Source organism: Branchiostoma belcheri, unplaced genomic scaffold, assembly GCF_001625305.1.
Source record: "Branchiostoma belcheri isolate BF01 breed outbred unplaced genomic scaffold, Haploidv18h27 scaffold30, whole genome shotgun sequence".
NCBI classification, from domain to species: domain Eukaryota; kingdom Metazoa; phylum Chordata; class Leptocardii; order Amphioxiformes; family Branchiostomatidae; genus Branchiostoma; species Branchiostoma belcheri.
Genome location: NW_017803910.1, coordinates 956,209 through 979,813, shown reverse-complemented (window position 1 = coordinate 979,813; position 23,605 = coordinate 956,209). Strand labels below are relative to the sequence as shown.

At 40.1% G+C, this 23,605-nt stretch overlaps 2 protein-coding genes across 8 annotated transcripts; one reads left to right on the top strand and one right to left on the bottom strand.

Moving 5' to 3' along the window:
• Window positions 1–70: 70 nt before the first annotated feature.
• Window positions 71–9,637, bottom strand: LOC109474267 (uncharacterized protein CXorf57-like). Its single transcript, XM_019774541.1, has 14 exons — window positions 9,357–9,637; window positions 7,221–7,358; window positions 6,611–6,734; window positions 6,018–6,158; window positions 5,442–5,605; window positions 5,145–5,249; window positions 4,522–4,802; window positions 3,928–4,168; window positions 3,620–3,817; window positions 3,184–3,321; window positions 2,619–2,953; window positions 2,152–2,365; window positions 1,633–1,798; window positions 71–1,190 (listed from the first exon to the last, which is right to left on the bottom strand). Exons 1-14 carry the CDS (start codon window positions 9,489–9,491, stop codon window positions 868–870), a joined length of 2,703 nt encoding a protein of 900 aa, XP_019630100.1. The 5' UTR covers window positions 9,492–9,637; the 3' UTR covers window positions 71–867.
• Window positions 9,638–9,639: 2 nt separating this feature from the next.
• Window positions 9,640–22,816, top strand: LOC109474239 (SWI/SNF-related matrix-associated actin-dependent regulator of chromatin subfamily E member 1-like). Of its 7 annotated transcripts, none has more exons than XM_019774502.1 (13): window positions 9,640–9,737; window positions 10,460–10,518; window positions 10,843–10,880; window positions 11,671–11,745; window positions 16,188–16,265; window positions 17,278–17,409; window positions 17,564–17,639; window positions 17,882–17,977; window positions 19,462–19,497; window positions 20,332–20,504; window positions 20,971–21,072; window positions 21,302–21,415; window positions 21,706–22,816. In XM_019774502.1, exons 2-13 carry the CDS (start codon window positions 10,512–10,514, stop codon window positions 22,243–22,245), a joined length of 1,467 nt encoding a protein of 488 aa, XP_019630061.1. In that variant the 5' UTR covers window positions 9,640–9,737; window positions 10,460–10,511; the 3' UTR covers window positions 22,246–22,816. The 7 variants fall into 7 exon arrangements, with proteins under 7 accessions (XP_019630061.1, XP_019630059.1, XP_019630064.1 ...); XM_019774500.1 differs by having other exon boundaries at window positions 9,641–9,737; window positions 16,188–16,277; XM_019774505.1 differs by lacking the exon at window positions 19,462–19,497 and having other exon boundaries at window positions 9,641–9,737.
• The last annotated feature ends 789 nt before the right edge of the window (window positions 22,817–23,605 follow it).

The following is a 23,605-nucleotide window of genomic DNA, read 5'->3' as shown; positions in this document are numbered from 1 at the left end:
ATTATAGTTCTGTGTTTGAAATTGCAGTTGAAAATACTATAAAATAACAGTACAAAAAGTCTGCTCATATACACAAAGATGGATGTTTATTTGTAATTTTTCTCTCATCAACAGAATACTAGTACCTCTGTGGTACTTTGTACGAGTCTAAAATACATCCATTGTACGTAATACGTAAAAATGTCGTGATTCTTACAACATAAATCTGTATGGTTTCCTCTATTTGTAGTATGATGACTCTAAAAACACTGTTTTTACTGTTCATGTAACTCAGCATATAGTTAACATACGTGTATCTTTTGCAAACTTAGGCATAAGTTAAGACATAAAACATTGTTAGGACTAATAAAACCAGAAGCCTTTACAAAATTGAGCTAAAATACATGTTAAGTTTACTTCTACAGGAACATTTTTCAGAAATGTATATAAATTGTTATATGTTTTGTTAAATTATATGAGTAAACATCTTATGTTGTTATGGGCCAATGTGCCTGAAATAAAGCAAATCATTTATTGAATTATAGCTGACCCAATAAGAATTTGGGTACATTTTGGGAATTGTGGGAACATCTAAAGTAACCATACCAACAGCCAGAACTTTAATTTGATTGGCCATGTTATAACACTGTCTTCATCTCAAGGCACTGATTGGTCAACCCAAACTGTCCCAAGACTTGGTGTTACAACTGCCCTGATTGGATGATCTGCTATCCTGCGGTGTTAGCAGTGATTGTGATTGAATATCCTGGGATGCTGCTGTCATCTGTTTCATGTCATGTCATCTTTTGTTGTCCTAGAATGTACATTGTTGTAACAACAGGAATGTCCACAACAAGGTCACGGAATGGCTGCCCTTGTACAAGGTCATCACCTGACCCTGTAGGCCCTGTTCAGCACCAGTTCCACATTGTCCCCTCCGTGAGAAAAACAGTCCAGAACGCAAACCAAACGGACATCTGACAACTCTTCCCGCGAGGGAAGTCCCAGGTCAGCGACCTCTGTGTCCTTGGCCACCCCGCCGTGATCCAACATGGCGAGGAACGACCCGTCGTGGTCATGGCTGTATGCTGTCCGGTGGGTGCGAAAGCTGACGGGGAAGAACAGTACCTCCACGGCAAGGTCGTTGTTTAACCCCAGGAGGGTGATGATGTAATAGCTCTCATCGTTAGGAACAGGCATGTCTTCTACTTCTGTAAGGAAAAGACGGAAATGGAATGTTTTTACTTTGTACCAAGGGAGTGATTGTTGTTTTTGTTTTGCCCGTCTGTCTGACGGTGCGTCTATGTGTGTGTGTGTGTGTGTGTGTGTGTGTGAGCGTGTGTTTCTGTGATTCCCAATGTACACAATACAGTGTTGCATTAAATCGTCAATGCTGCTGGTTTTATCTGTGGTGATGCTAGGGTCACAAAGTAGTTGAGTAAATGCACTGAAGTCAGCCATCTTGTTTTAAAATATCTGTTGTCAAACATGCCAGCAAACTGAAAAAGTTTGAATGCCATTTTGATCAGTGTGAAATACAATAAAGCCTACTAGTAGGAACATTTTTCATCTATTATAGTGTTCAGCATTTAGAAGACAGTACCAATGTTCAAGAGTTCAATTAATTACAGAAGCACCAATGCTGGGACTGACTTGAGTTGTGTTGTCTGTTGGGAGTGAGTTCGGAGGGTTGTAGGCGTAGTGCCTCCCTGGACAGGTCCGAGTGTTTGGGCTGCCAGACACGGGGCGTGGTCAGTGGGTGGAGCCGCCCTGTTGTTAGGCGTGGTAGGCTGGGTGGCAACTGGGTCACATCGACAGTCTGGAGGAACATGAGGATGATAAATTATGAATTTTTCAGATAAAAAATAATCCATTATATCAATGGCTATTCTGGCGAATCTAAAGTTTGAATGAAAGATCATCCGTATTGGTAGACTCCACAGGTTTTAATTCTGTCAACCTTTGTCAGATGTCCACTCACTGACTCTCTGGAAGTTGTAAGCGAGATGACATCAGGAGGGAATCAAAAGTGGCGTGTAGACAGAATCTACTACCATCACAGTTCAGAGAGGGTTTATGGGCCCTGATGTGGGAGATTCCATCTTCACGCCACTTTAGATTCACTCCTGACTTCTGTAGAGTTTATCCATCATTACAAAGTGTATACTGTACCAGAGCTTGATCTGCATTTTCCTTCTGTGGCTCCAGTTCAATGTCGATGTCCATCTCCCCGTCTGATGGCCCTGCTGCGGACTCCTGGTGTCCGGACGGCCCCTTTCCCCCGAGCGTCCGACCACGGGCAGGCCTCGCTCGTTTTCTCTTCACCTTCCTCTGGGGACCAGTGTCCTCTGACTCCTCTGGTTCCTCGAACACTCGTACCGCTTTTCTGGGGGGCAGGATTTAGGAGAAACATGACATTGATCAGTACCACTTAACCCTTAATGTCTGGTGTGATGATTTAGGATAAATATGATAACGATCAGTAGCACATAATATCTGTGGTCGTGATTAAGGATAAATATGGGTTTGATCAGTTGTTTGAACTTCTAAAGTAGTGATTTAAGATTAAAAGAAATATAGCATTGATCAGTTGTTTTTGATCTATGGAGTTTTGAAAATAAGCTAAGATCTGCCCCTACCTCATATCTTTTCTACCAGGCCTTTTCAGAAGGCTGACCGGCCGCCAGTCCAGATCCTTTGACCTTGCACGAGTCAAGGGTCCACCTGCGGCCGGCATCTCTGGTGACCTTTCCTGCGACCTTGACCTGAGCCTGGTGGAAATGGGGCTAAAGATGTCCTCCTCTGACGAGGAAAGGTCCTGACTGGTAGAGGGGACTAGTTTGGCACTGGTAGAGGCTGTCTGGGCTCCATTTTGCACTATTCTCTCATTCTGCAACTGTTCTCTGTTGTTCTGTAATTGTTCTGTATTATTTGGTCGCTGTCCTCTGTTATTCTGTCTTTCTCGTCTATTGTTCTGCTGTTGATCTCTGTGAAAAAAACAAGGTCTCTTTTAAAGCATCACAATCATGAAAAATCTAGAATCCTCAGTGCTACATGAACTCACACAAGACAAACATATGGGTATAACCTTATATGAGGAAAAGTATCATAGTGTAGATTTCAAGATGTTGTTCACCTCCACTTAGTTTTCAAGATGTTGTTTACTTTCTATTGTTGTTTACATCCCAAGAAGACTTCTGCAACATGATTGTACCTGTTTGTTATATCTGCTGGGTGTGGCACGTAGGTTACCATGGCGATGGTTCCCTGGACAACCAGCCTCTTCCCCTCACAGTAGTGCAGGGAGGACAACTCCAGGGGCAGGTGATGTAATGGGGTCACCTGGGGTCAGAAGTCAAAGGTTAACAACAGTTAGCATAGTGTCCATACGTAAACTTAAGGAATCGATGTCCTTTTCTATGGTCTAATGTATAATTCTAATCTTACATTAAAAATCTTCTTTTTCCTCTAAAATTTTTTAGAATTTTTGAATGTTCTGTAATGCCAGTTAAGTTTGTAGCACCTAAATTCCTTGCCATGAGGAAAAGAAAGTTTTCTGTATCTCTGAAATTCAAGTTCACAACAACAGCAACACAATGAAGATGCAAGCACTTAGAACTGTCTTAGAATCACACTTCACCTTGACATCTTTCTCTTCCCCTAGTCCGGCCTTGTACTCCTCCAGGGTTGGTGGGAGTGGTGGGTAACCATAGCAACCACCAATCACAGCACTCAGGGCACACTGCCTGGCCTTCCCACTCTGCAGCCAATCAGCAAGGTCGTGTAGGGCTTGTTCAGAACGGTATCCATGGTAACCATGGAACCCTGTAGTGTACACCTGTGTTGTGTTATAGAAGAAAGTTATATTGAAGATCTGGTAGAAAAGTTGACACTTACTGTACATGATCACAAAAAAGTTTCCATAAACAGAAAACAAATATACAGTACCTGACTCTCCCTGGTGGTCGTCAGGTAGACAAACTTCTTCTTCTCCCTTCCCACAGTGCTGTGCATGACTCTCATGTGCGTGGCGACCACGATGTGTCCAGCGGTGATGTTGTCGTGGATACCGGGTTGTGATGTGGCGAACAGCTGTAGAACCATGGGTTCTGCGCTGGTCTCATCCTTGAGGTGGACCCAGCGTGCCTGCCAGAACTGTGGGCAATTCGGTCGACGGAGCCTCTCCCATCTGGGAATAAAGTAAATACAGGCAATCAGAGATGGCAGACAGGAAAGTGATCTCAGTCCAGTTTTAGCTCACTGAAGAGCTAATCTGCCACTAGTCATGACAGAGAAGACAGACACTATGTACAGTATTTACAGGTTCATTGTACCAGGGAAATTCCCATAGCTCTTTTCAACAAGCACAACAAACAGTGGACTACAGCTTAACATCCCACCCTAAGGACTGCCACAGGGATTGGTCTGTTGGCTTTGGAAGGTGATTTTTCACAGAAAAAAGCTCCACCCCTGAGGCTTTGCAAAAAAAAAAACATCAGGTAGAAAGACAGAAAGATACAGTGAAGACTTCCTCCAACCCACCTGCCCACAAACGTACTCAGACCGAGCACATCCACGATCGCCTGATCCTCCGTCCCCGCTAACTCCGCGCTCCTCACAAAGTTGTACTTGATGTCGGGAAGCTCCCACTCAGGGTCCACATGTTCGCGGGGGACGACGGTCACCACGGCGGCGGGCTTGCGGGAGTTGATGTTGAGTTCGATGTTGAGGCAGGGAAGCTGGTTGTTGTGGAGCGCAGGGCGAGAGCGGAGGGTGAAACTGTGGCGAACGGTGTAGTTCTCTACTCTCACCGCCGCACCAACCTGGGTACAAGGAGTCATGTTAGTCTTCACCAGGCAAAGTACCTATGCAGCCAGTTATTGACAGTTATTCTTGCAAAATTCTACTTCCCATAACCCCTTAGGAGTACCTGGTACAGGCACACACGCACACAATAGAATGATCATTGTGCTTTTTTGACATTGTATAATGTTATCACTGACTGCAGATTTCTGTTCTTTTAGAATGTCTGTTTTGTGACCCTTCTTTGTTTTGAAAGAGAAAGGTTCTGGCAATAAACCTCTGCACATTAAGTACTCAACACACTTCAGAGAACGCAACTATCAGAAAGGCAGTTCTCACAGACAAGGCCACATAACACCCACCTCCAGTTGGTTGTACAGGGCAGGTACTGTGGAACCCCATAGCACCATGGAGGCTGTGCCTGATGAGTCTCCCAGCTCAATATAGCCCTGATATGTCCACTTTTCCTGTGTCAATCATCAAAAAAACAGTCATATGCATGCTGTTCAACTTGAAAAATGTGTAGTTATTCTCTTAAGCTGGTGAAGGTTAGACATCTAGGTGATAAGCTATGCCAATAAACAGTTACTCAAGCAACTTTATTCCAAAATCATATCCAGTTGCTTGAGTAACTGTTTTTTGGCAAATACTTCTCTTACCTTGTCCTTGCCGGGTTTTCCGTAGTGGTGGACCCTGGCTCGTGCCAGGACTCTGCCGACCACAGCCGGGTATGGGCGGCTCATGTTCTTGTACTTTGACGCCAGTCTGTTCAGCTCGATACGATCAATGTCTGCGTATGGATCATGGTTCTCGTCTTCTTCACCTGAGCATTGAGAGAGAAACTGGGAGTGTAAGAACCATTGCAAGCTAAGCTACTGGATTGAATCCTCTTGTTATTTTAGGTTTTCAAACTTTGATCAAATCCTGGATAGTGAGTGTGTAAGTGATGAAATATTGTTTAGTTTGTGCTCCAGTTTCCAGAAAAGGGGTTTTCATCCTCCTTCGGTCATTTTGACTGCCACAAACTGACTTTTTCGGGTCTTTTATGCTTTGCTAGTTTTGTATTCTAAGTTGCAGTTTGCAGTGGACCATACTGTCCTTTTTATCTATCAATAAACAAAGGATAAAGCTTCCACCCACATTGTTTGAGAGGTAGAATTGATTCTGAATATCTTTATCTGTGAATTAAGGACTGAGATGTGCATGATACAGACATCCACTTTTACATGACGAACCTTCCTGCTGTTCCCACTGCTCCCCATAGGGGTCCTCGTTGTTCCACAGGGGCAGGTAGTGGCCCCAGCGACTGGTGAGCGGGCGGTGGCCTGTCTCCGGGGGCAACGCATTCGACCAATCAGGAATGGCCCCTGGGTCATCTGTGGGAGTAAAATGAACCTGTCTTCATTTTACCTGCATAGCACTGAACCATTATACTTTAATCTTTAAGTTTAAGATTTTGATAAAAAAAGGTAAATTCAGATTGACCACAACCTACAGGTGGCTATAATCTTTAGCTGTACCTTGGTTGACCATAACTGCATCCTTAGATTAGTTAGAATGCCCAAATTAAATCTACATCCAAACTATCAGTATCACTTCCACTTGATTATTCCCCTCTCTTGCATTGCTTTTATAAAGGTATCAGCTCCTGAGGCATCGCCAAAAATAACAGTTCAGTTTCAAAAAAATTCAACTGTTTCATAATTATGTTTAACAAAACAGATGAACTTTCAAGCTAATGTACAATACAGTTACTGTATTTTGGTTATTTTTTTTGCGAAGCCTCAGGGGTGGAGGCATTTTAGAACCAAGTTGGTGTCTACAGTACCTGAGCTGAAGGTTCCCGTTCGAAACTTGACGTCCTTGATGATGATGAAGCTGTCCCCCGCCACGTCGCCCTCGTTATACCGCAGGGTCAGGTCATGTAAGGTCACCTGGCACCCTGCACACAGCTGGGAGAAATAGTCAGGTTAGATTGGACTGGCAGTTAATATAATTACTGTACATGTATAATTTGGATAATTATGATGAACCTACAAAAATTCTGTGAACTGAAACCCTTACAATTTGCTACCTGGCTAATGTGTGATTCATGATAACTTTACCTTTACCTAGTTCCATCCTCATACCTGAGGGTTGGAGGCTTTTGGGCTGCCTGGAAAATTATAATTACATCAGCAATGTTTTTACTGCAAAAAAATCATACTTTTTCACTAGCCTCTACCAGGCTTCAGGAGAAGGCTGGAATGAGTAGAAATTGGCCAAATAGAGAAAAATAACATGTCGGGGGAGTTGGTGCGCTAGAGAGTATAGTTTGCTGCACCCGGGTACTCTTTCCAGCTGCCTCTCGAAGCCTGGTAGAGGCTAGTAAAAAAGGAAGATTGCAGTAAAAACATTGCTGATGAACACTTTGCCCAAGATGCGATGTTCCTCCTTACCTCGTTCCTGTGGACCAGGTGGTTGAGTTTGGGACTCAGCAGACATTTGATCTTGTGAAGTCCGTCGGTTACGACAACGTCAAACACGTCCTGAGCCTCACCCGGGTCCTCTCCCGTCTCACCCTCAAAATCTGCGCCCTGGGAAATATGGGAAAAGGCAGACTTGGCTTTACTGCCTGACTAGAGCCCTATAACGTGTTGTAGGGTGAAGAAAGTGAGCACCTTAGGTGCGTAAAATTTAGAAGGTTCGCTAGCATATCAATATAAATCATTCATTTATTATTTGTGATCTCTGACTATGTGGATATGATGATTATTTGACTATACAGGGGTCTCCCCAAGCAATGAAACAAGGGCGCTGCGCCTCTCATAAACTTTTCAGCGCCTTTCATAAAATTTTCAAATGTAGGGTCTTCTCTTCGTATTTTTGCTTGTGTTAGCTTGGCTAATTCGTGAAATTTTGCTGATTTGGGGGCCAAGCGGCGTCACTATGCCCATCGGTATTGTCTGACAAAAGTTGTGAAAAGGCGCTACTTGAATAACAATAGTCCACTTTGCTACACAAAATCAATGTGTTTGGTAAAATGTTGACACCCTGCTGGCATTTGAAAATCCTATTTTCATGTAAACGATGCTAATTTCTCCATGAAATACAGCCCAAACAGTCAGAGAATAGATTTTAGGGGCTAGTATATGGCGATCGTAACGTGGAAAATCCCCTTTCAAAGTCGGCAACATGGAAGAAAAATAAATGACGAAAATCTTCCCTTCAAATGAGGAATCAGTGCTCCAACAAATTAAACATAGAGAGATGAACATTTTTTCTTTGTTGTGACCTTGGTGATAATCGGAGATGCCACAGCAAAGGCCTCATCATTGACGGGATTGCAGGAATGTTCGCCTTGGGAGAAGTCAGGAATACGTCAACACTTGACATGTGTCTTAATTACATGTATACTGGCCTTGGAACACCCGCTCTAAGGAATGGATTTTTATTTTGCGAAACACGAGGATAGTCTGATAACACAAGATATTGTAAGTGTACATTGTCAGTGTCGACGTGCATATTTTGTATGTGAAACAAGAAAATTGTGGTTTGGATGTATTGTAGAAGCCGTTGATCAATCAGGTGTGTGCGTGGTACAGGCACTTCCTGGTTACTAGCTGTGCGTCAGTGGCAAATGGACAGGGTCAGGGGTCAACGTTCTGTCTTTTCCTCTGCATTACCGCACGTAGTCAAGTCAATGTGGTGTATAGCCTCTTGTACAAGTTATACATATGTTCAAATGGCGAAGTGTTGATTTGATATGACCTTAATTAAGCTCAGGGGAAAACAACCTATGGGGAAAACAATCTTTTATGTTGGAGGGTCGACTGGAAATTAACTTGATAGACCCAAATAATTGAAGTGTTGATTTTGAATGACCTTATATTGTGGGGGAATATAGAAAGGCATAGTAAGTGTACGCCAGAAAGGAATTATTCAAGCAACTGGATATGATTTTTGGAAAGGGAAAACAGTACTAGTCAAAATGTCACTCAACAACAATGCACAACATCTTCCTACCCTATAACACACTGCGTTGCCAAGGTGTTTTCAACACCACACTTGTTATACTTTGTATACTCCTTATTTGTATTCTATTGGGCTTGACTTTTCTGCCTTCTAAGTTAGTCAGATTTTCAACTCAAGTTCCAGGAGAAGGCTTCAAATTTCAATTCAGAAGGGCAAAATGCAACAGCCTCTCCCCCCCTCATAGCCGCGCTATAAACGCGCGGCAACGTGCGCTACGCGCCCAACTTAACAACATTAGCACCTCTCCCAAAAAAATTTCTGGGGAGACCCCTGCTATAAAATAATAAATTATAATACATGTGTAATAACAAAGTAGACTATTTCTGATTCAGCACTGAAATATTCTACAATGTCGACCTTATATATAACTGCATGGTGTCTAAAATAGATTAGAACATTTTTATTATTATAATTTTTCAACAAATTAATTATAATAATTAAACAATGATAAGTTTAATGATTATCATCAACACAACAACAACATTATATTGATCTTAGTACATGTATTAGGAAATCAATAGGCAAAAAAAAACAACAGACGAAGAAGTCTTTGAACTTACCAGCAGGTACCGATAGACTGCCAACACGGAGGCGGGGACAGGAGCCAAGGACTGCCGCTGACGCTCCGCTTGTCGAACCCGCTCTTTCAACTCCGCTATCGGGACGTCCTGCGGCTCAACAAAACTTTCAGACATGTTTCAGATATCAACGCGTAATTCGGAGAGTTTTATGTCAGTTTGTGGCTTGAAATACTTATAAAAACGGCAGTCAAAACGACCGAAGGAGGATGAAAACAAATTTGACTGGCCGCCATTTTCAAAACTGCCACCAGTGGGTCAAAGGTTGTGCAGCGATGCCGCCTGGCGGATTTATTCAGTACTGCAGTACACGCAGAGATTTGTGGGATAGCTACAGCCGCTATTCCGTGATTTTGTGGGAAGGTAAGTCGAGATTTTAGGGTAATTTTGTGCGCATCGGTGGCTAGGGTTGGTAAAAACTAACAGAGAATAACTTATTGATGTCTTTAGAAGAGTTATTGATTACATTTTGCGTTGTTTCAGAGCAAATGTGTCCAAAAACTTAAGAAGCCCTGCGGGTAACGGTACACCAGAACAAAAGATTTTGGCCGGTGGGGAGGGGGGCACCATGCGTGCACTTTTTTTATGGTATTATTATAAAAACTTAAGTACAATCAAACCTGTTATATTTAGTTACCATACGTCTAGATCATGCTGATCAACTTTTGGGCATCGGATATTCCGATAACTTCTCAGATGAAATTATGCAAATGAGGTAAAATGAAGTGTGTAAACTAAAAGTAAACCCAGCTAAGAGACAGATGGAAATATTATGTACTTATGTACATTAAGTTGATTTATATAAATTATAGCAATCACGAACACTGTAAGTGTGGATCTGAATTTACATATAATAGTATACAGATGTAGCCAAGGCTGCTCAATTCCTGGTAGCTATACTACTACACTGTATAGCCTGAGGCAAAAAATCATACAAGTGATCGCTGTGTTTGTTTACATGAATTTGTAAGCATAAGTATTGCTGACGTTCATATTACTAAATAGTAGTCATGGTATCTGCATCTGTATAACTGGTATAACAATTTATGTGAAAGAGTTACTAACTTATCTGTTCATCTCCCCAGGTTTCAGCACAGAGACCTTTCCCTTCCACCAGTGCAGTTTCGCAGCCAAGTTATGTCACGTTAGTATAATATTCATTCATTCATTCCTTCATTCACTCACTCACTTCTTTGGTTCTCAGACATTATGATACAATAAATATTAATGAGAGAAGATGACAACAGAGGGCTGGGAAGACACCTTGATAAGTTGATCTCTGCAGTTTTACTTAAAACCACTAGGTGCATTGTTGAAATCAAGCTATCTTGCTATTCTATGCAACATGTTTTAGTCAAATTACCAGTACTGTAATATTTAGAAATTTTGAATAATATCTATTTAAGATGTTTGTGCATTCTCATCGATCAGATAATAATTTTCTAAAAACGTACATATGTCTCCACAGAGAGGTCGACTCCACGTCCTGGAGCTTTGCAGAACAATGTGAGTCGCTGTGTCGTGTGTCGGTTTTTTTTACAACAGTGTTTGAAGAATTTTATTGTCTAATTGGTAGTGGAAGTTTTTTTTCTCATAGACTTTTTCAGGGTTAGCGTGTCATATGTCTCCCCCTCCTCTGGGTAGCACAGATGTTTTTTTATTGTTTTGGATGGGTTGTGGGTTTGTGTGTATGTTTCTCCAGAGTAGGTTGACAGCACCTGGGTAGGGGAAAGATTGATAGGCAGAATGGCAGGTCACGAGGTGAACTTGAAGGTCCCAGAGTCTGTCTGTGAGCCAGCAAAAATGAGGGGCCAACATCATGGAAGCCAAGGATTGCATGAGGGACCCTCTATGAACAATGATGCAAGCACTATGTGTGAAGTCTAACTGTGAAAAGTCTATTGTGTCTATTGTCTAATGTGCTCAGGTTATGGAGCCAAAGAACACAAAAATGATGTAAATGTGTATGAAAGAAGTCTCGAGAAAGAGCAATTGAAATTATTCTTTTGGGGTGGTCTAAGTAAGATATCATTAGCATTATAGTTTTATACAAACTCTAATTTAGGTTTTCATTCCTATATATTGTACAAACAAAGTCTGTGACTGTATAGTACAATATTGTTGATATCTACCAGAATTGTAAGATTTTAAGGATGCTGTTTATTTTCACACATACGGTACAGATTGACATCTTTATGTATTATGCACGAGGATGGCAGACAATTATAGTATGAAATATTTATGGCCTGATTGCGGATGATTTTGGAGTGACGTGCTTTATATTGTCGGGGTCTAGATGCCGTTTACAACGACTGCACACGGGAACCCTGCCTACAACCCTATCCGCTTTACCGGCATGCCTACCATCAAGGTGAGTTTAACATTCAACTTTTGAAAAATATCCATTAAAAAAAAAATAGTCAAATGAAGTTAAAATGTGTATTGTATGTAGGAAAGTCTCTAGGCTATAAAGAACAATGAATGCAAAATGCTGAGATTTTTTTTGGCATATAACTACTGTTACATGACAATTTCAATACTTGCATGCACAAGACCACACAACACAGAATTGAGGCTGCCTTTTGTTATTGTCCCTGTAGTTGAAATAGAAATATATTACCCTTGAGATTTTATGTATACATTTACTGTAACATCGATGACACATGTGATATCAATTTACGAGCTGATTTGTTTGTTTGCGTTTGAATAGAATGATCATGATGATTCCTGCTATTTCATGTGGTTAGTATTAGTTAAAGCCTGGTTATAGTAAACTGATGCTATCATAGTATAAGTAACAAAATACACAGAAGACATGTACGATTTGCTTTCTGTTGTTGGTGACTGGTATTTTGTTTTCATGCATTTAAATATGCATTTTTTTTGTGGTTACATATAACAGTTTTTTCTAATGTTACAATGGACTCTGTTCATAAACTTAGCATTCAAATCAAACTTGATGTACAAACAGTGCAAACATGGGAATAGTGCTGCATACCGGTTCACTGGACTTGGATCCGGACTTGTAAGAATGTTTAGGTTCAAGTCCAAAAAACCCTAAAAGTCAAGAACCGAGTCCGGACTTATTACCATAAAAGACCATTTCACATACCCATTTTCTTTCCATACCACCTAAAACCTTCCGTAGATTTTAAAATCTTTGCTGCAAAACGAAGAAAACATTGCCATCGGGCATCGTCAAGTACCGGCCTCCATGTTATGTGGCCAAAGTTTCACCCAGACAACATTGCAAGTTTGCCAACATTCAATTTTGTATATGCCAATATGCTACAAAATATCTTCTGAATTTTCATGAACAGTCTTAGGATCTTAGCCATATGTTTTTTATAGACGCAGTAAATGGTTACGGATACATGATAAACAGATAAGATCCACAGTCATCTTAATCTCACCTGAAGTTCCACCCGTGTCATCCCTTCATGTTTTCTGAAACACTTGTACTTTGGCTTCCATTCAGGATGAAACTCAAACTGTATATGAACTTAGAAGGCAATCCCAATTGATGTCCTTGCTTCTCGGTCACAACATTTTGTAGTAAAACTTAAGCATGAAAACAAGTTAAGTCAGATGATAATTTAGTACCTTCCCTGAAATTGTTTATCGTTACGTGTACAAGACTCCATCCTCAGACTCTGGTTTCATGTTGATTGTGTTGTTCAGCATGACTTTTGTTGAAAACTAAGAACCAACCGACAAAATTGATGCGGCCAAAGAGAGAGATTAGGAATACCTAGCTGGGTGCCACACCTGTGTTAGACAGGTTCTGGATAGTATCATCCACTCACCGATCTCTTTGTCACGCACATGGCCCCATGTCACCTGACTCATCCTTCAACTGTCTATCTCTATTGTTACCGTGAACAATACACCAGACAGATGGCCTTGGGATGCTTGTTGTTTGTTTGTTTGTTTTCAACAGAGAAATCAACACATCAGTTCACATGTACATGTATGATTTATGTTTAATTTGTCTGCGTGATGTCTTTCAACATTGTTGTATCACTGATATTAAGAGAGTGTGTAAACTTCAATGTTTTACTTTTTTCTTTGTTCTTTGTCGTGTCTTTTTGACTTAAAGGGAATACCTTATCCAACCTGAAATGGGTAGATTTTTGAGCCCTACGTTCATACAAGAAGCGGTGGGTTCTCATAATTTTCCTCTGCATTGAAGTGGAAGAGAATGAATAGACCAGGGGAAAAAATAAAAGACCCTTTCATGTTGGTAATCCATAGCGGGCCAGACCAGCTACGTCAATTGTTTCTCACATCTTTGTCATTGAAAACAAATTTCGATTACATAACAATATTCAAGATGTAAAGTTGTAAATATTGAAAAAATAAGCTTCAGATGTTGTAGCTTTCCTCGTCTGTAAGTTTGCGTCCTTAAAAAAGATACATATTTGGTGAATATTATTTAGAAAGACACATCCTGTATACCTGTCTGACTTGTTCACACACAAAGGGCAGGTAGAGCATTGCCTGTGGCTATTCCAACCAACCCATAATTGCTCTAATTAAGCGAAGTCAGTTCTAGAATAGAAGCCAGGCCGCTTTAGACCAGTCGCGCCATGCAACAAAGCGGCAGGCAGCATTCGCTCGGGTCGCGGGCTAACATGGAAAGCAACGCGGCCTGGGCGCGGGAGGTCTGGCTACGATACTCGTACCTGGAACAGCGCCGTATGCAGGTAGGGAAGAAAAAGAGGAATACTGGTGGTGTTTTTTAGACAGTCCGCTGGCTGGACATGTTGTTCTCACTGACTTGTTGGTTCAGCCATTGTGGAACAGTCTTCGGGGTTTCTCACATATATAGGAAGCTGGCTGAATTTTCTCCTTGTACATGTACATTCAAATACCGACAAAAGGATAAAGTCATGAATGTATCCACTATCCAAAAAGAAAACAACAACACAATGGAAGGGTTTGGGGCACCGAGTTTGATTCAGAAATTCAGGTTGGATTGAAGATATTCAAATTAGCTGGGGACAGTGTATGTACATGTACATGTACCTTTTGTTGTCTGAGCAAAGATGGAGCCATGTTGCATGACATAAATGTCCACCGTATGGTACAGCAAAGAAAGAAGTTGTTATGATAGGATAAGACTGGTATAAAATTCTGTCTATTGCAAATGGTGCTATGAGCCTGCTTGACCATTGTTCATGCTAAACCTTGGTGTAGAATACAACAAAGGAAGGACATGTGAGTGAAGTAAATGTATAGCATGAGGTATACAAAGACCATGTAGACAAGGACAGGTGGGAGGGCAATATGATAATGTACATGTAGAATATCAATATACAATGTAATTGTGTACCCTTTACCCAATAAACTATAATACCAATCTTAACATTTTATTATTAATATCTTAGATCTATATCTTATGTTCATATCAGCTATGTACATGTATTGTAAACCTTTACCCAGATTTTCAGTTGTTGTCCCTAACAAAAAAAAAAGGAAACACACAGACAACACATTATACACAAAGGGTGTAGACATTATGTTACTAGTAGAACAATGAAGTGTTAGGGTTTGGAGCAGACAATGTGTATTCTGTTGCCAGAGACTAAAGAGTAGCTGTACTGTGGTGCATGGGTTTTACTTGTATCTTTTGGCGCATTCATCTGTAGCTTGTATAACTGCCATTCGGCTATTTGCAGACATGAAACAATGGCTGCTTACATCAAACAACCTGTCACACCTAACCTTTGTAGATCTAACTGTTAGGCATTGTTTAAACTACTGTATGTAGTAAAGATACCCTGACTGTACTTGGTGGCAATGGCTCTATCCACACCAAAATAGTGTCACTGTTAGTGTTAGTGTTAGGAAATACAAACTGTAGTGTCAAGATATTGACTACATGTAGCTGTACCAGATACCAGGTGTTAATACAGGTGTGGCTGCCAGGTGTTCAACTACAGGTGTGACGATGACCAGTCCCTGTCCTTGGTTTCCATGGGACTGGATGATGTATTGTTGACAGTTTAGGGTATACAATGTACTTTTAAAAAATATTGTTTTCTTCCATAATGATTGATTTGCTAAAAAACGTTCTCTAGGATAGGGATTCACAGGAATACTACAGTTTGTGTAAAACATTAAAAGAATCATGTGGTTCTCTCACAGATATTATACAGTAATATATTTAGAAAGTGCATCATATATATGTCCACGACTACACAGAAGAACACAGCATTTTACATCATAGAAGTAATACAATCAATCTTCTCTGATGTCTTTTTGAAGCAGTATGTTCTCTAATTGAATTACATTGTATTCCCCAGTAATTGGCTAGCCTCACAAATATAATTATCAAGCCTGCACCATGCACAGCCATTATGACATTATATAAGGTCTCATTTCTCTATGATATAGACTAAAATACTTACTAAGTAGTTCAGTCTAAAAATGACCAGGCCCAAAAAATGAAGTGGCTGACCATAGTTAGATTAATCCCGTTAATGTTGCAAAATTGTAGGCTGAAAGAAAATTTTTTGACATATTAATAAAGTACACATACTTTTGATTTGAAAGGGAATAAAATATTTCAATAGAAACTCTGCTTGTTGCAGATATACATGTATGGTCTTCAAATCTAAATGAATTTACAATGTTTTGCCTCAATCAGGACCCCATATGTACATTTACCTAACATGTTGTGTATACAGTACTCTGTGTCCAACATCCAGAAACTTACAGTAAAAATTGAATGATAGTTTGTCTCAACCAGGACCCCATAGGTGTATTTTTTTCTAACCCACATGTATTTTTGTTGTTGTCCAACTCCAGGGTGGTCAAGTGGAGATGCCCAAGCCCCCAAAACCCCCCGACAAACCACTGATGCCTTATATGAGGTTCAGTAGGAAGGTGAGTAAAAAGGTGATTCGGAGGGAGGCTTGATCCTTCTCTTTTATACCTCTTCTGCACACGGGAAAACCAAGTCATCAAGCTGATTCACAGATCTCTCTCACTCTGTTCTCTTCTGCTAAAATCATATCATTGGATTGATACAATAAATGAAGACTACATGTCATGAAATTTATCAAAATACTATGAATCATACTTGTGAATATAAATAAGGTTTGTGGACTTCAATGATTCCTATGATTTGAACATTGCGAAAATACTAAAAATGGTATAAGTACATTTTGTATTGCTTTTTAGATAATAAGCATTCTTGCAAACAGCTTTTTTGACTGTGTGCATGTTTATTGATTGCAAGTCATGATCATTATTACTGGGGTAAGATAAACTCCAATTAATAGCTTTAAATGCATGTCATAATGCTTGCTGCATTTCTTGCGCTTGCAATGCAGAATTGAGATATGGACGATCTGTGAACCCCCTGATGGTATTGGCCATGCCTGGAGTAGCTTTAGTGTAGAATAGATTGTAGTAGTGTAGACTAGATTGTAGTAGAGTAGACTAGAGGTAGTAGTGTAGAATAGATTGTAGTAATTTGTAGACTAGATTGTAGTAGTGTAGACTAGATTGTAGTAGCGTAGAGTAGAGGTAGTAGTGTGGACTAGAGGTAGTACTAGTAGTGTAGAAAAGATTGTAGGTTGAGTGTAGACTACATTGAAAGCCCTTGGGCCACACAGAGCCACTACAGCAAGGTGCTAGTCCACTTGTAATGGTGTCGGTTCAACTCTCATAATTGCTGAAGAAAAAGCAATGTTGATCATTTTCAAACTCTTTTCATTACCTTCTTGCTGCTGCTTTATGCTGAAAGTGATCCAAATTTGGTGCCAAAAAGTTTAGCCATTGACTGGCAGGTTTGAACTTGTTGCGAAGCGAACGCTCGACCCGCTAGGCTGTTGCAGCGGCCCTGGTGTACTGAAGTGCATGTATTACCCTTTTGTGCTGTGCTGTGTCGAAGGTTTGGGAGCAGGTGAAGGCCCAGCACCCCGACCTCAAGCTATGGGAGATCGGCAAGATTATCGGCCAGATGTGGAGGGACCTCACCGAGGAGAAAAAACAGGAATACCTGGACGACTATGAAGCTGAGAAGGTAGGAAATGTTTGGGGTGTCTTGTTCCAAAGACCTTTGTTCAATTCCAGCTCGAAATATATTATGAAAATATTTTGTATAATTACATGTAGTTTTTTAGAAATTATTATTACATGACTTTATGAAAAACATTTGATTCTGCCATGTTTTTCAGATTGAGTACAATGAGAACATGAAGGCATACCACAACTCTCCTGCCTACCAGGCCTATGTGGCAGCCAAGGACAGAGGTGTGTTACTGTTTGCTGTGACATAATTCTGCAGTACATGTAGGAGGAGACAGGAGGCGTTATTTAGTTGAATCACCTGATGTAATGTAACATAATGTAAGACATATCTAACATATTAAACAGTATTTGTTTTTTTCTCTTTATGTCATTTTAAATGGACAGGTAGAACAAGTTAACAGCTACCAAAATGTGTTGGTCTGTCTGTGTCCTTTTTGTTGATTTGTTTCTTTGTTTATTTACAGCGGAGAGTTTACAGCAGCAGATGCAGCAGCAGCAACAGCGCGAGCGACAGAAGCAGGAGGCACGACAGTCCATCCAGCCTGCCGAGGACGAGGATGGTAAGAGAAGGTTGCGGGCTTCCAGGCTACGCCATGCCACACCAAACTGTGTCCTTTGTGTCATTTCACCCATATTTTCCTTTCTATATATACCAGCTTTTCTATTCTCACCTCCATGCTCAATCCCTGCTTTGCATGAGTACATAATATAAAGTCTGTGCCAATTCTGACATTGACTCCATAGTTACATTAGTAAGTTTAACAATGCCCGCCAGCTTTTAACCCATTTCAGCCCAGGTATATGTTGTACATCTATAGAGAAAGTAAAAGAAATATTTATTGTAGATTTACTTTTACAATTATGTGTATCTCCCATTTGTTGCATGCCTTCAATTCTACTCAGCCACAAAACATCTGCAAGATACCCATCAAATAAATAGCATTGATTTAAACTAATCTATTTTTCCTGCCTTTCATCAGCTTAAATCATGGTTACTGATCATGATATCCTCAGACATTTCATGCAGTCATCTTCTCATCTTCCTGTGGTCTTTCCTTTTTTTGGGGGCAACCCTCAGGGGAGCCTCTACTTTCTTTTTATCTTTTTTTTTAATGGTGCTACAGTCGACAGGGTTCTTGCCTCCCAGGCTGACCCATCTTTTCTTCCAGCTTCTTATAATTACATCATGAAACAGAGATGATCATTTATCACATTATTCTACTCTGCTTTTTTTTCTTTATCTGTGAGCAGCAACTGACCACAAAACAAAGTTGTCATTGACATTTGATCCTTATGTACAAAGGGTGTAATTAAAATGTACTGAATACTAGTCAGTTGCTGCTCTTAGAATGTAAGATTATTTTCACTATTTCTGGTGGAAAACAATGAACTTTTATGATCATTTTCTTACTTGAATTGTTGAATACCACCTTTGATTCTTCCTTCCGACAGTATTTATTTCTCACACATGTACTCTTGTGGGTTTAACGGATTCTTTCCATTTCCAGGGGTCTGATCTCAAAACATTACCTCCGCACTTCAGTTTATGCCTTCTGTCCTTTTCATTTTCCTCAATGCTAAAAGATGTGTCCTCAATGCTAAAAAGAGGTGTCTTAAGAATTCTTGGTCCACTAAATTCTCTCTCCTTCAACCAATATGTAACTGTGGCAACTGTTAATCTCAGAAATTGCAAATCTTGACCGTCACAATGTTACATTGTAGGCAAGTTAAGTGAAAATTGTCTTCAGGCATAGAATTTGGGCAAACAATCTTAGTGCATAGGTAGTAAAGGTCAATCTTAAGAAAAGTTAAGTGTTCGTCAGCAGTGCTTGTACAACTGTATGTGTGTGGCTCGAGGGCTATAGGAACAGGGATTGTCACCGCCCTATACACTGCAAGGAGTGGGAAGGAAATTTAACTAAAAAACATGAATTTTTGAGAACGTTCCCACAAGAAAACTTGAAGGTAATGTTTTGAGATGCCCCCGCCCCCCTCCCCCTTCGAGACTTACATATGAAGGGGTTCTGTCTTGTTGTGTGTACAGTTAGCCTGAGTATCCAGCCGGCTGAGGACAAGGATGGTAGGGCGCGCTTCCTTACCACATACGTCAGTGTCTGTAGTGTAATGCCTGCGACAGATAGACTAAGTAGTGTACAGGGACTTGTGTACAGGGTTTTCTGACAAGGCTCTTTCTTACAAAACATTCCTAGAACACAAACTTTATATCTACACTACATGTATTTACTCTCAAACAACTTGACAAGTAATCCTCTTCTTAGAAGCATCATAGTTGATTCAATATAGTCATCAGGAGTCAGATTGTCCACATAAAAGAAAGCCCTGTATACAGTAACTAACTGTAGAGATACTGTCCCTATAGAAATGTACTCATTCTTTTTATACCTACAATTTTACAAAGACTTTTCTTATTCATTCTTGTCTTACTTGATACTTTTCTTGCGAGAAACATCCGTCAAGGGAGCCTGAGAAAAATTCTAGTCTGGACTGCCAACTTATTGCAAATCTCTTTTATATGGAAGAATCTCTACATTTTTCCTTGAGAAACAAGAACTTTTTTATCCCCCCTCCCCTCACTACACTCATTTCTTGTCAGGGAGTGAAAATGGATGCAACATGATTTGAACTTCAATATAAAAAGTCATTTCTTCAAACCCATAAATACAGCCCCCCTCCCCATTTTTTGGTTGTCACAGTTTGTAGAATGATGCTATATGTACTTGAGAAACAAGGAAATTGTCTAACACCCCACAATCCTCTCTAGTATCTGAAAAACAATTTATATTTGGCCCAGTAGCCCCCTCTTGTTGATTTTGAATGATCTTGATGCTCCCCTCCCCTCACTACAGAATCTTTTCAAATAGGTTGCCTGGAGTCTCATGACAATGTTTTTCAGATTACGATGATGGCTTCTCGGTCAAGCACATCGCCACCGCCCGCTACCAGCGCAATCATCGCCTCATGAACGAGATTTTCAGCGAGGCCGCCGTGCCTGACGTCCGTACCGTGGTGACCAGCGCTCGGATGAACGTCCTCAAACGCCAGGTCCAGTCTCTTATGGTCCACCAGGTTCGTTTTCCAGTTTTATTAAGAAAATCAGGCTCGCAGAATGAGGTACATGTACAACAAGCTGAATTGCACTGATTTTTACACTTGTATGTGGGAGAATGTCAACTGGCATACAAAAAGAACACACAAGCAACATTATACAAAATGCCTAACTATGGGCGCAAAGTAACAAGAACCTTAAGAGGCTATGTATGTTTTTCTTTGTGGTTTTAGCACGATAACTCAAGAAGGTATGGATGGATTGTCATGAAAATTAGTAGGTGATTAGGTCTTGACCTGTTGAAGGAATAAATAGATTTTGGACTACCTGGCAGCTTTTCTTGGTACTGCAGCAGAGCCTTGATATCTTGTGTTCTGAATGTGTAATCCAGAAGTTTGTATTGAAGAAGTAAGTACAGGTATGATTGCTGATTTTTGCTGCCACAGTTGTTTATAACGCTTTATGTTGCTTTTTTGTCCATTTCAGAAAAAGCTGGAAGCGGAGCTGCTTCAGATTGAAGAGCGTTTTGAGAACAAGAAGAAACGCTTTCTCGAGGACAGTGATAACTTCAACCACGAGCTGAAAAAGGTGGGCTGCTTTAAGACATACTTAGGCTAAAGAGAAGTCAATCAATTACACAAAGTCTAACTTTACAATTACATAAAATCTATGTTGAGTATACACTGTGTGGAGTAGTAAACTAAGTAGCTAAAAGTTCTTGAAGTCACTTTTTGTTTAACTGTCTTCAGCTTAAGACACCAGCTCCTAAAGTTGAGCTTTACTCCACACTAAGTTTTCTTGTCCTGTTCCTCCCCAGATCTGTGCCCAGAAGGTGGAGATTGACCATGACAAGATCATGCAGGACGTGAAAGACCAGATAGAGAAGCAGAAGATCTTGAAACAACAGCAACTGGAAGAACAGAAGAGAAAAGTAAGTCTGTCTCTACTGTATATCCCTGACTGCTCTAAGATGTACCCTATGAATTACTTTAAATGCATCCAAATTGATTGGTTTGATAATGTAAAAGTTTCCAATTTTTGTTGATTTCTAAAAGAAATTCATACCGTTTCCTGTGTCATTATACACTCATGTTAATACATGTCACAGTAACAATGGATATCATACCATTATAGCCAAAATATTGAAATGAACTTTCCTGTTACGGAAATGTTCTATGATTGTCTCATGAAAAGAACCGTAACGAGCTAGTCTATTTCTAGGAAGAAGAGAAGAAGATCGAAGAGGAGAAGAAAAAGGCCCAGGAGGCTGCTGAAGCAGAGAAGAAGGCGGAAGAAGCAGCAAAGGAAGGTGAGAAAACAGAAGAAAAAGAAAATGAAGGTCCAGAAACCGACCAATCACAAGACAGCAAGACAGCTGATGATACAGACAAGAAAGAAACTGACCAATCAGAGAAGCCAGTCAGCAGTGCTGAAGCAAAGGCAGCTGACCAATCAGGTGATAAAGGAACTGACCAATCAGAGGACAGTAATCTTTCGAATGACACAATGGTCAGTAAAAGCGACCAATCAGAGAGCGAGAAGGATGAAGGTGGTAAGTCTGACAAAGATGGTGCCAAATCTGACAAAACAGAGAAGATGGATGTTGACCAATCAGCAGAAAGCAAAGAGGAAAAGGACCAACCAGAAGCCAGCAAAAACGGAGAAGAAAAGGGAGAAGAGAAAGAGGCAGATGACACAGAAAGTCAGGATACAGTTCTAAGTCAGGATACAGAGAGCCAGGAAGAACCCATGGAAACATAAAACAAAACTACATGTTATTTTTTTACTTGTCAACAACATGTACTAGTAGTAGCTGGTGTGTATATTGTAATGAAATCTTCAGTCCTGAAAATGTGGTTTTGACAGATTATGTACATGTAAAAGTTGAGTTTGACATGTAGTCACTAACCAACATGATCATATTTAAACATAACTTCTCATTGCCATTATTCTCAAAACATCCTAGTAGACAAACATAAAGCTATGTTAAAAGCTACTTTTTTTTTAAGCATCTGGAACAAAGAATTTCTGAAGAAAAAGGATGGCATATTGCTGTAAATGTTGCCCTGTACCCAAAAGTGATAATGTTTTGTGTTAGTTTCATTGATAAGTTATATAAAAATTTAGATTTCTAGTGCCATATTATTACTGGTAATATTGTAAAACATAGTTGTAGATGTTTAGGTATTATGCTCACTGCTTGTATGGAAGTGTGAGAACAGCAATGCGATACCCTAGAACAGTAGTGTGATACCCTATATTGTCCATTCCTGTCCCCTTTTCACTGTGAACCATTTAGCTAAAACAGTGGAATAAAGACATGACAGTATCATCTCTATGTCTCATTTTTCTGAGGGGACAATTTAATACATGATCGACCCATTTTTCTGCACGGGCACTAAAAAAAGACACTTTCTTATCAATGAAGTTTGTTTGGACTTCTGAGATTTGTGGCCATTAAATAGTCGCTGAAAAACATTTATTACTTGACATGGCAGTAACACTAGTCTGTCCCAAACCCAATGAGCTGTTGGAAAAATAGTAGTTGATTCTTAGGCCTTGACTCAAAGTGCAATCAAGCCAATAATATGAAACACAGAAAGTTCGTGAGACTAACATCAAATTTATTGAAGTTTCTTCAACATGTCAGATGACATCCAAATCAATACAGAACTTACACAATGCCTTCATATACGAATATAATATCCAATAAATTAGGTGTGAAGTATTCTGCTTTTCTTGGGTTTATTCCTGAAATGGAGGATTACGTGTCTGTATGTTTATGGCTAATACATGCCTTGTTTCCAACCGATAATCAAACTCTCGAGCTACTTTTTGTACCCTTTTCTAGAAACCCCTTACCACATCTGGTCCTCTCATAACCCCTTTATGGCCCTCATATTTCATAGTTGACCTACATGTACACATAATCTATGTACAGAATATGTACATAAAATGGAAGAAATAAACATGGCTATTTGAACATACTATTTACATCTGTTTTAGTAACACTGGTTTCCATGTGCTTCACTATTGATTGCTACGTGATAACCAAAAACTACTGATTTTACCAGCCTTTTTAACAGGTTCTTCACAGCCTCTTTACTAAAAGAAAAACAGA